General features: G+C 38.4%; 1 protein-coding gene across 1 annotated transcript in view; it reads right to left on the bottom strand.

The window, feature by feature from the left end:
• Window positions 1-9,824, bottom strand: part of LOC101681322 (tRNA:m(4)X modification enzyme TRM13 homolog) — a 144,747-nt gene extending 134,923 nt beyond the window's left edge. The window contains 2 exon segments of the mRNA XM_045071866.1: window positions 8,517-8,578; window positions 9,731-9,824. Of these exon segments, the coding sequence (XP_044927801.1) occupies window positions 8,517-8,578; window positions 9,731-9,824 (156 nt within the window).
• Window positions 9,825-14,401: the final 4,577 nt, after the last annotated feature.

The following is a 14,401-nucleotide window of genomic DNA, read 5'->3' as shown; positions in this document are numbered from 1 at the left end:
AGGGTGAAAAGACATTCTCTACAATATACTATCATATACTGAGTTCTCTGAAAGACGACACTGAGAAGTTTGGGGTACAAGATATTTATCAGGGATCAACACCTGTGAAAGGAAGGGAAGGTATGGAGAAACAAGAAGAGGGAAGAGGGATAAATCACATCAGTGATGCAGGTCTAACATCTCAGCCAACCTGGTGAGAAATCCTGAAACAAAAATTGCCTGTGAGACTTGTCCTGTTGCTTATCCACCAAAATGGCCTGGCCTTCCTATCCCCACCTCAGTCACTGGTTGAAGATATGACCTCAAATGAGATAGTTTTCCTGATAAAAGCATACCCTGGGAAGTTAACAACTAGAGTCGTCTAATGACTAAACTTCACTCTGCTCACTGAGTCCTTTCTTGAAGGGTGGCACATTTCTGTTTCCCATACACAGATGGCTTTGTGACAAAACACGTCACACACATACCAGGTGACAGCATTGTCTCCCTAGCTTCTCATTTCACAGCTATTCTCCGAGTAGAAAAATAATTAAAATTGAGCCAACACATTCCTGCAATCAAAGCAAACAGAAGAACTGAACTGTAATCTCACAGGTGTTTCTAGGTGGGGGAATGGGGAAGGAGGGATCATTTCACATACTGTAATGACTCATGCGGGAAAGGGACTAAGGTACTGGGACAGGAGGTTATTATTAGAAGCAGGAAAGGTGAGCAGTCTGATACCTGCTTTTTTCATTTCATGGCTTCTGACCCTATACATCTTGTATCAGATCTGGCCAAAGACAACCACTGCAAATCTAAAACTCATTTTCAGTGCTTAAGTTTGGTAGGTCTCTTGTTAGCATTTGACACATTGCATTACATATTTTTTTTTTTTTAATTACACACCACCACACTCTCCTAGCTTGAGCCTCTCTCTCTGTGTGCTCCTTCTCAGGTCTTTTTGTTCATTCCCCATTCTCCTCCTAAAATCAAAATTTACTCAGAGCCATTTCCTATATCCCTTCACTTCTCTCTCTGTATTAAACTGCACATGAGGTCATTATCTTGCATTGAGTTGCACTGAACCTCTGTAAGATGACTTCCAAATTTACTTCTCCAGCCAATCTCTTGAGTTTCAAACTTGTATATGAAAGTTGTCTTTGAAATTTATACACACTTAACATGTCAAAATGAACACTTTATCATTAACCCCATTCTAATACACAATAATTTTTCTCAAATATTCCCCAATATTCTTATAACCAGAACACCCAGTTTTTTAAGCCAGAGTCTAATACTCATATACTTAGTATATGAGTTCCAAAATATTTATTTCCTTTTCTCTCTGTAGTTACTACCTTTACTATAGGACATACCATCATCAAATCTTATCCCAATTCCTATAACCTTCCCACTCTTCCTACAAAAACATTTTCTCTAAAGAGTAGCCAGAGTGGTATTTTAAAATTGCGAATAGGATCATATTCGAAACCTTCTAATATGTCCCCATTGTACGCTATATAAAAATTCAAATTTCTGACCACAACGGTCAAGTACCTATATAATTTGTGACTAGTGTGACTTTCCATCTTCATTTCCTCGTCTTCTTCCCTAAATTCACTCCGCACCACTTTCTTTCTCTTTAACATATTGGGCTCTTTCCCATTTTTAAACTTTTGTATATTCTGCTTCCTTTTCTGGATTGCTCCTTCTCACCGTCCAGGTTTATAGTCAGTATCATTTTTTCAACTAGACCTCTGTTGAGAATTTATTCTGAAATAGACTCCTTACATTACTTTATCATCTAATATTGTCCCACCTATTAGAGTGTAAGCCCCATGAAGGTCAGGAAAGTATCTGTTTTGTTTCCTACTATATCCTCAACAATTAGCACAATAACTGACACCCAGTAAGTCAGTCCTCCAATAAATATTTGTTAGATGAATTGAATAGCTACATCTGAGAATCGTTTGTAATCTCAACTGTCTTTTGCTATGTTTCAAAGGAAAGAAGAGGGGAGGAGTTAACATGGGGGAGTAGTGGGAGGACCCTGGGCTTGCCTCATCCCTCCAACACAGTTAGATCAACAAATCATTTTGAACAACTAGGAAATGGATATGAAGATTAAGAAAATCTGCACAACTGGAGGGCGAGAACATGGCAGATGTGAGATCAATTCAGATATGAATTGAGGGAAAGAAAAGCCATGAAGCTATGGAAGGGAGGAAGCCCTTTTTGTAGAAAGAAGTCAGGGAGAGAGAGAGAGAGAAGGAGAGAGAGAGCAGTGTGTAGGGTTTGCGCAAGATGCCATGGTGTGGGGATCCCTTGGGGCACACTGGCAGAGAACGAATGTTTTCCTTCCCAGAGTACATTTGGAAGAGGATATATTGCCTCTCCAAGGACCAAGGACCCACCAGGCGCCCCTGAGCAGCCATTTAGCAGCAGGGGACAGTGGCGTGTACAGAGGGCAGAAAACCTGGTCATAGCTTTTTGCTGTGCTTCACCACAGACTCCAGGCACCTCCGTGACTCTTTGACTGTTTTTCTGGGACAGAACAATGCTGGTGCAGCACTGAGAGGCTCTCCTCCAGGGGAGTAGAATGGGTTCGTGCCTTGCTGGGTCCTTTAAGAATTTGAGTTTTGAGTCCCAGACTTCAGACAGAGATAAAACACAAGAACTGTGGCACCAGGCATACCAATGGCCTGGTCACAGATAGGCTGAGGGAGGGGATCTGAGGAGGGCCTGGGACACTGGAGGGGAGATTGGTCGCTTTTCTGTGAAGACTTTCTCAGCAGTGATGGCAGCAAGTTCTCCTCCCCAGAGATGCGAAGGCAGGGTAACATCATCTCCCACACTCTCCCAAATCCCTGCCTCTGCTTACCAGCACCCTTGGACTTCAGAGAGAAAGACTGTACCTCCAGTGAGTGCTGGAGTCATTTATAACAAACCCCATCCCCCCTGCATCTGGCAGGGGCATCTTCACAAGAGCAGGTCTGTGGGCCAGCATGGTGGGCCTATCTCTCAGAAGACCATCAAAGGCCCCCTGCATACAACAAGTCTATTGATCATAGAGTGCTCTAAAGTATTAGCCTCAGTTCTAATGGAAATAAGAACAGGCTTGTTTGCTTGCTTGCTTGTTTCTTTTTCTTATTTTATTTTTTTCTTTGGAATCAGGCTTACAGTTTTTGTTCATTTGTTGGTTTGGTTTTTTTTTCCTTTTCTCATTTTTTGGGGATCAGACTTTCCTCTCCCTTTTTCTTTTTTCCTTTCTTTCTTTTACTTTGGAATCAGGCATATAGTTTTTTTGTTTGCTTTTTTGTTCCTTCTTTTTCTTGGATCAGACTATTATTACTATTACTTCTTCTTCTTCTTCTTCTTCTTCTTCTTCTTCTTCTTCTTTCTTCTTCTTTCTTCTTCTTTCTTCTTCTTCTTCTTCTTTCTTCTTCTTCTTCTTCTTTCTTCTTCTCTTCTTCTTCTTCTCTTCTTCTTCTTTCTTCTTCTTCTTCTTCTTCTTCTTCTTCTTCCTTCTTCTTCTTTCTTCTTCTTCTTCTCCTTCTCCTTCTCCTCTTCCTCCTCCTCCTCCTCCTTCTTCTTCTTCTCCTTCTTCTTCTTCTTCTTCTTCTTCTTCTTCTTCTTCTTCTTCTTCTTCTTCTTCTTCTTCTTAATAAGGCTTATCTTAATAAACAAGCCAAAGCACACATACTTAAAGGTCCAAACACTCCCCACTCCAAGTAAGGAGGACCTTTGCAGAGGACAGACCTGTGGGAAAGAGCAGCCAAAACTCAACAGAACACTGCACACAGCACTCACCAGAAAAACTTCTGAAGTGATACAGTAACTCTCAGGAGCAGGAAACTTAACAAGCTTAACATGAAAAAGCAGAAACCTAGACATAATGCCAAGATGGAGAAAATCACCTCAAAAAATTTCAAGAAGAAATCACAGCCAGGGATTTGCTCAAAAGAGATATAAGCAATATATCTGAACAGGAATTTAGAACAAGAGTCATAAGAATACCAGCTGGGTTTGAAAAGAGCATAGAAGACACCAGAGAAACTCTGACTGCAGAAATGAAAGACCTAAAAACTAGTCAGATTGAAATAAAAAAAAGCTATAAATGGGATGCAAAACTTACTGGATAATCACAATGAGGAGTGGAAAAAGTAGAAGAAAGAGAGAGTTCTGAAAGCAGCTCAGGAAAAATGTGCTCAGTCTACACACGTAAGGGTTGACACATAAGATTAGCAGCACGTCTGTTCACAGAAACTTCACAGGATAGAAGAAAGTGGCATGATATCTTCAACTTGCTAAATGGGAAAAATATGCAGCCAAGAATACTAATTTCAGGAAGGCTGTCATTCTATTCAGAATAGAAGGAGAGAGAAAGAATACCCAATATAAGGAAAAGCTAAAGGAGTTTGTGAACCCTAAACCAGCCCTTTAAGAAATATTAAAGGGGACACTTTGAATGGGAAAAAAGGACCAAAACAACAAAGACTGGAAAGGAACAGAAATACTCTGTAGGGACAATAACTTTACAGGTAATACAGTGGCACTAAATTCATATGTATCAATAATTACTCCGAATGTAAATGGACTCAATGATCCATTCAAAAGACACAGGGTACCCAAATGGATTAAAAAAAAAAAGACCAACTAATATGCTGCTTACATGAGACTCATTTGAGATCCAACGACACTTCCAAATTGAAAGTGAAGGGGTGAAGGACCAACCTATCATGTTAATGAACATCAAAGAAACCTCTAGTAGCCATATTTATATCAGACAAACTAGATTTTAACCAAATCTTTAATCTTCATAAGAGATGAAGAAAAGCAAAGGAAAGGAGAAAAGGCAATGCAAAAATAAAGTACAACTTAAGATGAAGCCTTCAATGACTACTTATATCCGGTTAGTTCCTTCCCTCCAAATCCTTTGAGCTTCTTAGTTATTGAGAGAATGATTATTGTGGACAGACTTTCTAAAGGTGATTGGTGGCTTCCTTGAAAATCAGGAAAAGTTAATACTGAAATGGCAGTGAGAAGCACTATAGATACAGGTTCTAAAGGGAGCTCATCAGTGTATTTCCCTTAGTATCAAAGACACACAGACAAGCTCAAATGACTTTAATTAAGGTCTCCCTAGACTCCCCAATAGGTAAGGCTTCCTAGCATCCCTAGCACAATAGCTAAGTAATTTGCCAACCAGGGTAAGTGTGAAAGATACTGCAGCCCCAGGGTAACTATATAATCCTAAAGTAATTAGTAAGAGATTACAACCTGTTATTCTGCATTCACAGCAAAAACACCTTTTATAACAATGGGCTAGATAGGTGTTAATTTGACACCTATTGAACAAAAACCATCACATCAAACAACAACAACAACAACAAAAAAGGCTTGTGATTTAATATCATAATGTATCCTATGATCAATAATGATATTTAGATGTAGTATTCTTTAATGCATTTGTTCAATTATCATGCTCCAGAATTGGTAAAAATTATAAGCAAGAAACACTTTCATTGAAAAGAAACAAAGAATTTTTTAAAATCCAAAACCATGTAGATCACAGAAATACTAGGCAAAGAATAAGAAAATTTAAAAAGAAGCTGGAGTTTTAAACTTATGTTGGATGCTAAATTTGCAAAGAGTTTTTTTTTTTTTTTTAGTTTTTATTTAGTTATTTGTTAGAGAGAGAGAGAGAGAGAGAGAGATCACAAGCAGGAGGAGCAGCAGGCAGAGCTACTTAAACAACTGTCCCACCCAGCCATTCCTGTACAGACTTTTATCCATTACTCCTCATTTCAAGGTCAGAGCTTATTAGCATCACAGTTTTACAGATGAAAAAAACGGAGATTCAGGGAGGTTAAGTGAGCTATGTGGGGTCTATTAGGAAGTCATTATTGGCAGGGAATGGATTAGAGCCTGGAACCCTTATCTTTTTCAGGCTAGCAAGTGGCACTTACTCTGTGGGGTTACTTTCCTGAGCAATAGAATACACGTGGCAAGCATCTATGGATATTTATAATATGTAAGAACTATTTAGAAAGCAGTTCTCTCAGTTAATCAAGTGTCCAACTCTTGGTTTCAGCTCAGGTTGTGATCTCAGGGTCATGGACTCTAGCCCCACCTTGGACTCCATGCTTACTGCAAAGTCTGCTCAAGATTCTCTCTCCCTCTCTCTCTGCCCCTTTCCCAGTTTGTGCACTCTCTCTCTCACAAACAAATAAATAAAAAAAAATACATAAATCTTTAAAAAAAAAAAAAAGAAGGAAAGCAGTTCTCTCAATGCAACTAGTTCTTCAAAAAGAAAAAGAGTGATTTTCTAGATGGTATAATAGAAGTTGTCGTAAACTTTGATCAGAAAATTTATTAATTTTAATTATTAATTAACTACTAATTATCTGTCCTTGGACAAAACAACTCCTGTATGACTCAGTTTCTTCGGTTCCAAATTTGGAAGTAGCAGAAACTACTTTCCAGGATTGTGGGAAAACAAAAGAAATAATTCCTTGAAAGGTTAACAAATAACTCTTTGAGTGTCTATTATGTGGTAAGCACTCCAAATACTAAGATATAAAGACCTAGTCTCCATTCAGGAATGTGGCACTACTGAAAAGTTTACGGTTATTATTTTTATATTTGAGCCATCACATATCCTAGCCAAATGTGGAAATGGCACAGTCTAAATTCTCTCATCTCAGGCATATTTACGTAGTAGATCAATCCTTAGTTCTGAACTAGGGGTTAAGACAAACATAGAGTACAAGGCAGTTGTGAAGGTAATTCAAAGTTCGTTCAGTTCTTAATTTCCCAAGAAAGGAAGACATGTACGTAACATTGAGCAAGCAGTTCCAGAGAGACTATTCCAGGAAAACTCATGTAGCTCAGAATAAGCTCAGTAAGTAACAACTCAAACTAGACACCCATTACCGAAGTCACTGTGAATTAATGTGCAAAATCATTATTCTAATAACACTGATAAAATATATAACATAAACTCATTCTTTTTAAAGAAAAAAAACATAGGAACAAACGCTTACTAGAGTTTGCCCTCAAAATTCCTCTTTTACAAGTTATTTTTCTCAAACAATTTTTTAAAAAAGATTTTATTTATTTATTTGAAAGAGGAGAGAATGAGAGCCAGAGCATGAGGATGACTGGGACAGGGGCAGTGGAAAGGGAGCAGCAGACCTGCTGAGCAGTTTAAGAGCTATTTCTAGCATCTGGCTATTTATTATAGGGAGTCCAGCAGATATTGATAATACCTAATTCTCTATCAATAACCTATTAGGTAGTGCAGGGTAGTGATCTGGAACCCAGATTCTGGAGCCAGACTGCCCCAGTCAAAATCTTGGTTCTAATATGTACAAGATGTATAATCCTGCATAAATTACTTAACTAACTATTGCCTCACTGTCTCCTTTTCAGCCAGGAGCTAATTACAGGTCTTACCTTTTAGTTTTTTTGTGAGGAAAGTATGAATGAATATGAATAAAGCACTTAGAATATTGCTGACCACATTTGTAAACACTCAATAAGCTTTAATGACTATTACTGAATTGGTGTTCATCTTGGTAGCTCAGCTCATGTAGTAATGTGCTTATTTCCATAGTCAGAAATAGATTTTTCTTTGTCAGAAATAGAAGATTTTGAATTGAACTATTAGACAAGAAACATATCTTACCTTAAAACAATACAATTGATTACTTGGTATTTAAAAAAAATCACTTTGAGAATATTATTTATTTTTCCACAAGGATTTACCCCTCATTTCTAATTCAGGAGCGATTTTCTTCAGGGCATTTTGTTTCCTGTAAGTACTTTTATTTTTACCCCTGCAGGGTAAGGATAGTTATTCATCTCAAATGGTGAAACAAATGAAAACAATGCTATCTGAAATTAGTTTGGTTAATTTGTTTTTCCAAATCTTCTCTCAGCTCTACCTGAAAATACTTGGGTTTTATTCTTCTGACAAGCTTATCCCCTCCTAAACTATGTTTCTTTACAGCTTGATTGCAGTGTGTCAAAACTGCTGGGCTCTAATCATGAGCCTCTTTTCAAAGATTCAGTTGCTTCCCGGTAGCTGAATACTTACATCCATCCACCGGCTGTTACTGTCAGTATCCTGTGGCCTCCTCATGTGAGGAGTTCCCAAGCTCTTTTTATTTCAGCAACTTAATGAGCATTTTGAGTTGTGAATACCATTTTCTCTGTGAGCCCAGGGCCATAAATCCCTTCAAGTCTCTCCGCTCCACCCATATTACAGGTGGGGGGAAGCTGAGTCTCTTCCCACCCCACCATTCTTGCTCTTGGCAAGTCAACAAAATTCTCTCAGCTCCTGCGAACTCTAGCCATTACCAGTCCTACAATCTCAATGTCTCTCTCCGCTTCCTGTTCAGAACCAAATGTAACTTTTCTAGACACAATTCGTGACAGCAGATCTATCATACAGCAAGATGATCAAATCGGGGAGGCCCTTCCAAGAGTGTCAAGTAGAAAAACATGCTGTGCACAAATAAAGGGTTTACCTGCAAACCCGTATCCTTGAGCTCTTCCATCATTTCCTTTTGAGAGTATCTGGGAGTTTTTCCTAAGACAAAAGAGGATACTAAATCATATTTCTATCTTATACTTTGTAAAGCTTTCGGTATTGTTAGGTATGTACTACTCAGTAATTATAGTTTTCCTTCCCCTTCCTACCTCCTGTGCTATATATATTTCCACTTTTCAAATATACACACACTTTTTCCCAAAGTGGCCCCACATTACAGAATATTCCTTAATTTGCTGCTTTCTAAACCTAATATGTAGAGTTGCATCTATCCCATAAGTACCAACAATGCACATGGGATTTGTAATTGCACTAAGTATGCATACATATCTTTTCCTCCATTCAGCACTGTATCAAATCAGGCAAATTCATCTTTTTAACCCTTGCCTATCTGTAAAATAGGGATACTGTCTACCTCATCAGGTTATTTTGAGGATACAATATGATACAGTAAGCTCTTATCACATCGCCTAGCAATTGGAAAGCAATCTGTATTAAAGCTATCAATATAATTATTAGTTATATCATTATTATTTAACAAATTTGTTTCATTTTTTTTAAATGGCCAAAAATGCTATTTCATTTTAAGAATTAATGAATCTCAGAGTGTCCAAATAATTTTCTATTAATGACTCTTCATATGGTTTCTAATTTTTTAATATTAGAAACTGTGATGATGGACAGTCTCACATGGTCATCTCTGCACATATATGGCTATTTTTCTGTTGGCAATTTTCCTACCAAATTCTCAGTAACCCTGGAGAGTGTGCATAGAGATTAAGAATTTTTTTTTTTTCCTTTCACTAAAATGTTCCTCTTGCACATCTTTTGGCTGACCTGGGCAGGAGGAGTAAAACTGCAACTTCACCCAACTATTGAACATTGCCTCCAGTCCTGCTCTAACAGGAAGCCTGGCCAGAGAACCCAGACCACCATGAAGCCCTTCCTCAGACCTGCTCATGCAGAGAGCCAAGCAAGCCAGCACTCCGGCTCAACTGTTGAGCCTGAAGACAGTCACCCTCTAAGTCTGACCAGTGGACCTGCCCACCATAGTTCCCAGCCTACAACCTTGCCAGTGGTGGAGCCCAGCCAGTGACACCACCCCAAGGTGGAGCATCCCCTGCAGTCCCACCTAACTAGGGAGCTTAGAAGGCAACCCCAAAAGACCACAGAACAGTCTTCAAACCACACTCAGCTGGGGGCCTAGCCCAAACAGAGATTCCAGCCAGAAGCCTCGTTTGTCCGCAGAGATAGCCAATGGGCTAATCTGATGATAAAGCCCCATCTGAAGCTCCATTCAACTTTGGGGCACAGCCTCGGACCTCATCTAATGGCAAAGCCCGATCTATGGGTATGCCGGAACAGAGAGTCACAGTGGCCCTGCCTGAATATGGAGTCAGTCAGTGGCACCAACAGGGTCACGGAGCACAGCCTGACCAGAAGCGATGGCAGAGCCAGTCAGTGGCCCCACCTGATGGTGAAGGACAGCCAGCAGTCCCGCCTGATGGGTAGCCCTACCTGAACGTGTAGCATAGCCAGCAGGTGCCGTTTCCAGTCAGCGACGGGAGAAGAGTTAGGCACAAACAGGTCAGCCGCTAAAGACTGGGAGCAGAGGACAACAGTCGAAAAGGACTGCTGCCACGAGCAACTCCACTGTCTCACTTTTATTAGACAGAAAACAAGAGCCAACAGAAGGACTGATGAAGGTCAAACGTTAGTCACGTCTTGCGGACAAGCAAGGAGGAGGGTCAGGTTTGTAGTTAACCACGCGCATTCACAGGACTCGTCTAACTAACAACGGGCCCTTCTGGGAAGAGAAAGGAGCGATAATGGAAAAGGGAAGCAGGTGGTTTTCCTTCCACCCTGAGCTGACCGGGCGTTCCCGGCTGCCCGGCTTCTGTGAAGGGGCGGCATTCCGCCCTGAGAGAGCCGGGCATCCCCAGCCGCCCAGCTTCACGGTCGTATATCGTCCTTCTCCCCAAAGACCTGTTGCCAGTATATGTATTTCTTCATATCTAAATGGGCTTGGCAACTAGTAAAATCCTCCAGGGGTTACAGTTTAAGTAACAAATTGTTCTGAGGGGCAGCAGCCAGCAGGCCCACCCAGCCACAAAGCCCAGCTTCAACAGCCCCATACCCGCCTCCGAGTACTGGCAATGGCCTCACCCAGCTAAAGGCTCTGATAGCAGGCCCAGCCTTCCCATGGAGACGACCAGCTGACCCAACTAGTACCTCAAGCTGACCTGATTATCTCTGCCTACCGAAGTGAACCTAGAAAATCTGGAAGAAAAGACCACTTATTCAAATGTGTAGATACCAACGCGAAGATACAAGGATCACAAATAGCTAAGCATAACACCACCCAAGGGGACTAATGAAGCTCTAATAATTGACCCTCAAGAAATGGTGATATGAATTCTCTGAGAGAGAATTCAGAATAAGCTTCTTAAAGAAGTTCAACAGACAGAAGAGCACACTAACAACTAAGCAAAATTAGGAAAACAATGCATAAACAAAATGAGGAGAGCAACAAAGAAAGAAACACCACACACACAAAAAAAACCCAGAAACTAAAGAGCTGAAGAATACAGTGACTGAAATTTAAAATTCAGTGGAAAACTTCAACAGCAAATTTGACAAAGCAGAGAAAAGAAACAACATTCAGGTATACGAATTAATACTGTTAAAATGTCTATATTACCCAAAGCCATCTACAGATTCAGTGCAATCCTTACCAAAAATCCAGTGGTATTTTTTTACAGACACAGAAAACAAAACCCTATAATTCATGTAGAACTACAGAAGACCCCCAAATAGCCAAAGGAATCTTGAGAAAGTAGAACAAAACTGGATATACAGTTGATCCTTAAACAATACAGGTTTGAACTGCACAGGTCCATTCACATATAGATTTTTTAAAGCATAGTACTGTAAATTTATTTTCTCTTCCTTATGATTTTTAATAGTATTTTATTTTCTCTAGCTTACTTTACATAAGAATATATAATATGTATATAATACATATAACATATAAAGTATGTGTTAATCAATTGTTTATGTTTTTGGTAAGTCAACAGTAGGCTATTAAGTTTTGTAGGAGTCAAAGTTACAAATGGATTTTTGACTGCATGGGGAGTTGATGCTCCTAACCTCCACGTTGTTCAAGGGTCAACTGTGTATATCTCAGTTGTACAGAAAAAGGGTAATGTTAACCTAATCTTCCCACTTGAGGCACCAAAATAATTTTTAAAAAGTATCAGTACAAAAGAAAACAAAAAATGAGAAAAATAATGTCAAATCATTAAAAATAGTTTATGTTAACATTTTTTATATATTTCTTTTAATGTACTTTTTTTTTCCCTTTTGCTATTACAAAACAACTTAGAATCTGGCACAGAATTAATGGTCAATAAATATTACATGTATTGTTTATAGCTGTGGGTGTCTGAGTTCTGAGTACCATAATGAATGTGTCTATCTAAACCAGGGCTCCAGGGCACGTGGGTATCTTAGTGCTTAAGCCTCTGCCTTTGGCTCAGGTCATAATCTCAGGGTCCTGGAATCAAGTCCCACGTCAGGCTCTCTGCTCAGCAGGGAACCTGCTTCCCCCCTAACCTGCCTGCCTCTCTGCCTACTTGTGATCTCTATCTATCAAATAAATAAATAAAATCTTTAAAAAATAAATAAATAGGGTACCTGGGTGGCTCAGTAGGTTGAGTGACTGCCTTCACCTCAAGTCATAATCCCCGACTTCCGGGATCAAGTCCTCCCAGCTCCTTTAGGAGTCTGCTTCTTCCTCTGATCTTCTCCTCTCTCATGCTCTCTCTCACTCATTCTCTCTCAAATAAATAATTAAAATTAAATAATTAAAAATAAATAAATAAATAAACTAGAGCTCTTACCAGAGCATTATCTGGATGGTGTCTGTGTGTGTTGTATATATACACACATTATATTCATATATACATACTTTATTAGAGCAATTTTATGATGACTCCAAAGTTATGAGGAAAATACAGAGAGTTCCCATGTATCCCCCTACTACTAATATGAATGGCCTTTCTTACGATCAAGAACCAATTAACCTACATGGATACATCATAATTGCCCCAAATCCATAGTTTACATTAGCATTCACCCTTGGTTACATCTATGGGTTTTGGCAAATGTATAATGACATGTATCCACCATTATAGTATCATACAGAATAACTTCACTGCTCCCCCAATTTTTTATGCTCTATTTAATTATCATCATATCCCCCACTCCTACCCTAGCAATAAATGACCCTTTTACTGTTACTATGGTTTTGCCTTTTCCAGAATGTCATATAGGTGGAATCATGAAGTTTGTAGCCTTTTCCCATTGTATTATTTCACCCAGTAATATTCATTTAAGCAAATGCAAAAGTAATATACATGTCTTTTAATGGCTTGATAGCTATTTCTTTTTAGCAACAAATAATAAACCATTGTTTGGATGAATCATATTTTAGATCTGTATTCACATACTAGAAAACATTGTGGTTGGTTAAAGACTGGCCAACTGTGAATAAAACTACTATAAACATTCATATGCAGGTTTTTGTGTGGACATGTTTTTAGTTTCTCTGAGTATATACCAAGGAGTGCGATGATATGTATGGTAAGAGTATGTTTAGTTTTGTAAGAAATCATCAAACTGTTCTCCAAAGTGGTTATACTATTTTGCATTTCTACAAGCAAAGAATAAAAGTTGCTATTGCTCCACATCTTGCCAACATTTGGGGGTGTTTTTGGATTTTGGCCAATCTAAAAGTGTATAGGTTATCTCACTGTTGTGTTAATTTGCAATTCCTTAATGACATACATGATATATGACGGTGAGCATATTTTCATATGCTTATTTACTGCATTAAGTGCTTTGGTGAAGTGTCTACTGAAGACTTTTTCCCTTTTTTTTTTTTTTTTTTTAGGTATGCTTCACAATTGGAGCCCAACACAGAGCTTAAACTCATGACCCTGAGCTGAAGACCTGAGCTGAAATCAAGAGCCAGGCACTTAACTGACTGAACTACCTACATACCCCAGACTTTTTCCCCTTTTTAAATTGGGTTCATTTATGTATTCTTTTCAGAAGTTTTTCTCTATATTTTAGATAACAGTCCTTTATCAGATAAGCCTTCTGCAAATATTTTCCCTCATATAGCTTGTATTGTATTTCTCTTCTAAGTGTCTTTTGTAGAAAGGAAGTATTTAATTTAAATGAAATTTGGCTTATCAATTATTTCTTTTATGTTTTTCATGTCTTTGGTCTTGTATCGAAACAGGCATCCCCCATATCCAAGGTCATCTAGATTTTCTTCTGTTATTTTCTAAAAGTTTTGATAGTTTTATGTTTCACATTTAGATGTATGATCCATTTTGAGTTAAATTTTGTGAAGGATGTTAATGTCTGTGTCTAGACTAATTTTTTGCTGGTGGGTGTCCAGTTGTTCCAGCACCATCTGTTAAGCAGAATGCTCAGTTAACTATATATATAGTTAGTTTTTGTCAAACATTAGTTAACTATATTTATAGGGGATCTATTTCTAGGTTCTCTGTACTATTTCATTGATCTCTATGTCCATTCTTTCACCAATACAAAGTCTTGCTTTATATTAGCTTTATTTTATTTTTATATATTTATATATATTTTATATATTTATTTTATTTATTTATATGTTATATAATTTATATCTTTATAAAATCTTATATTTATATTAGTTTTATATTAGCCAAATTAGCTTTTTATTATATCTTGAAGTCCTCCAGATTTTGTTTTTCTCCTTTGATTTTGTGTTGATTATTCTGGGTCTTTGCCTCTCTATATAAATTTTAGAAT

Source organism: Mustela putorius, unplaced genomic scaffold (assembly GCF_011764305.1).
Source record: "Mustela putorius furo isolate JIRA1106 unplaced genomic scaffold, ASM1176430v1.1 tig00003988_pilon_pilon_pilon, whole genome shotgun sequence".
Classification (NCBI taxonomy): domain Eukaryota; kingdom Metazoa; phylum Chordata; class Mammalia; order Carnivora; family Mustelidae; genus Mustela; species Mustela putorius.
This window is presented reverse-complemented; position numbering and strand designations above follow the sequence as displayed.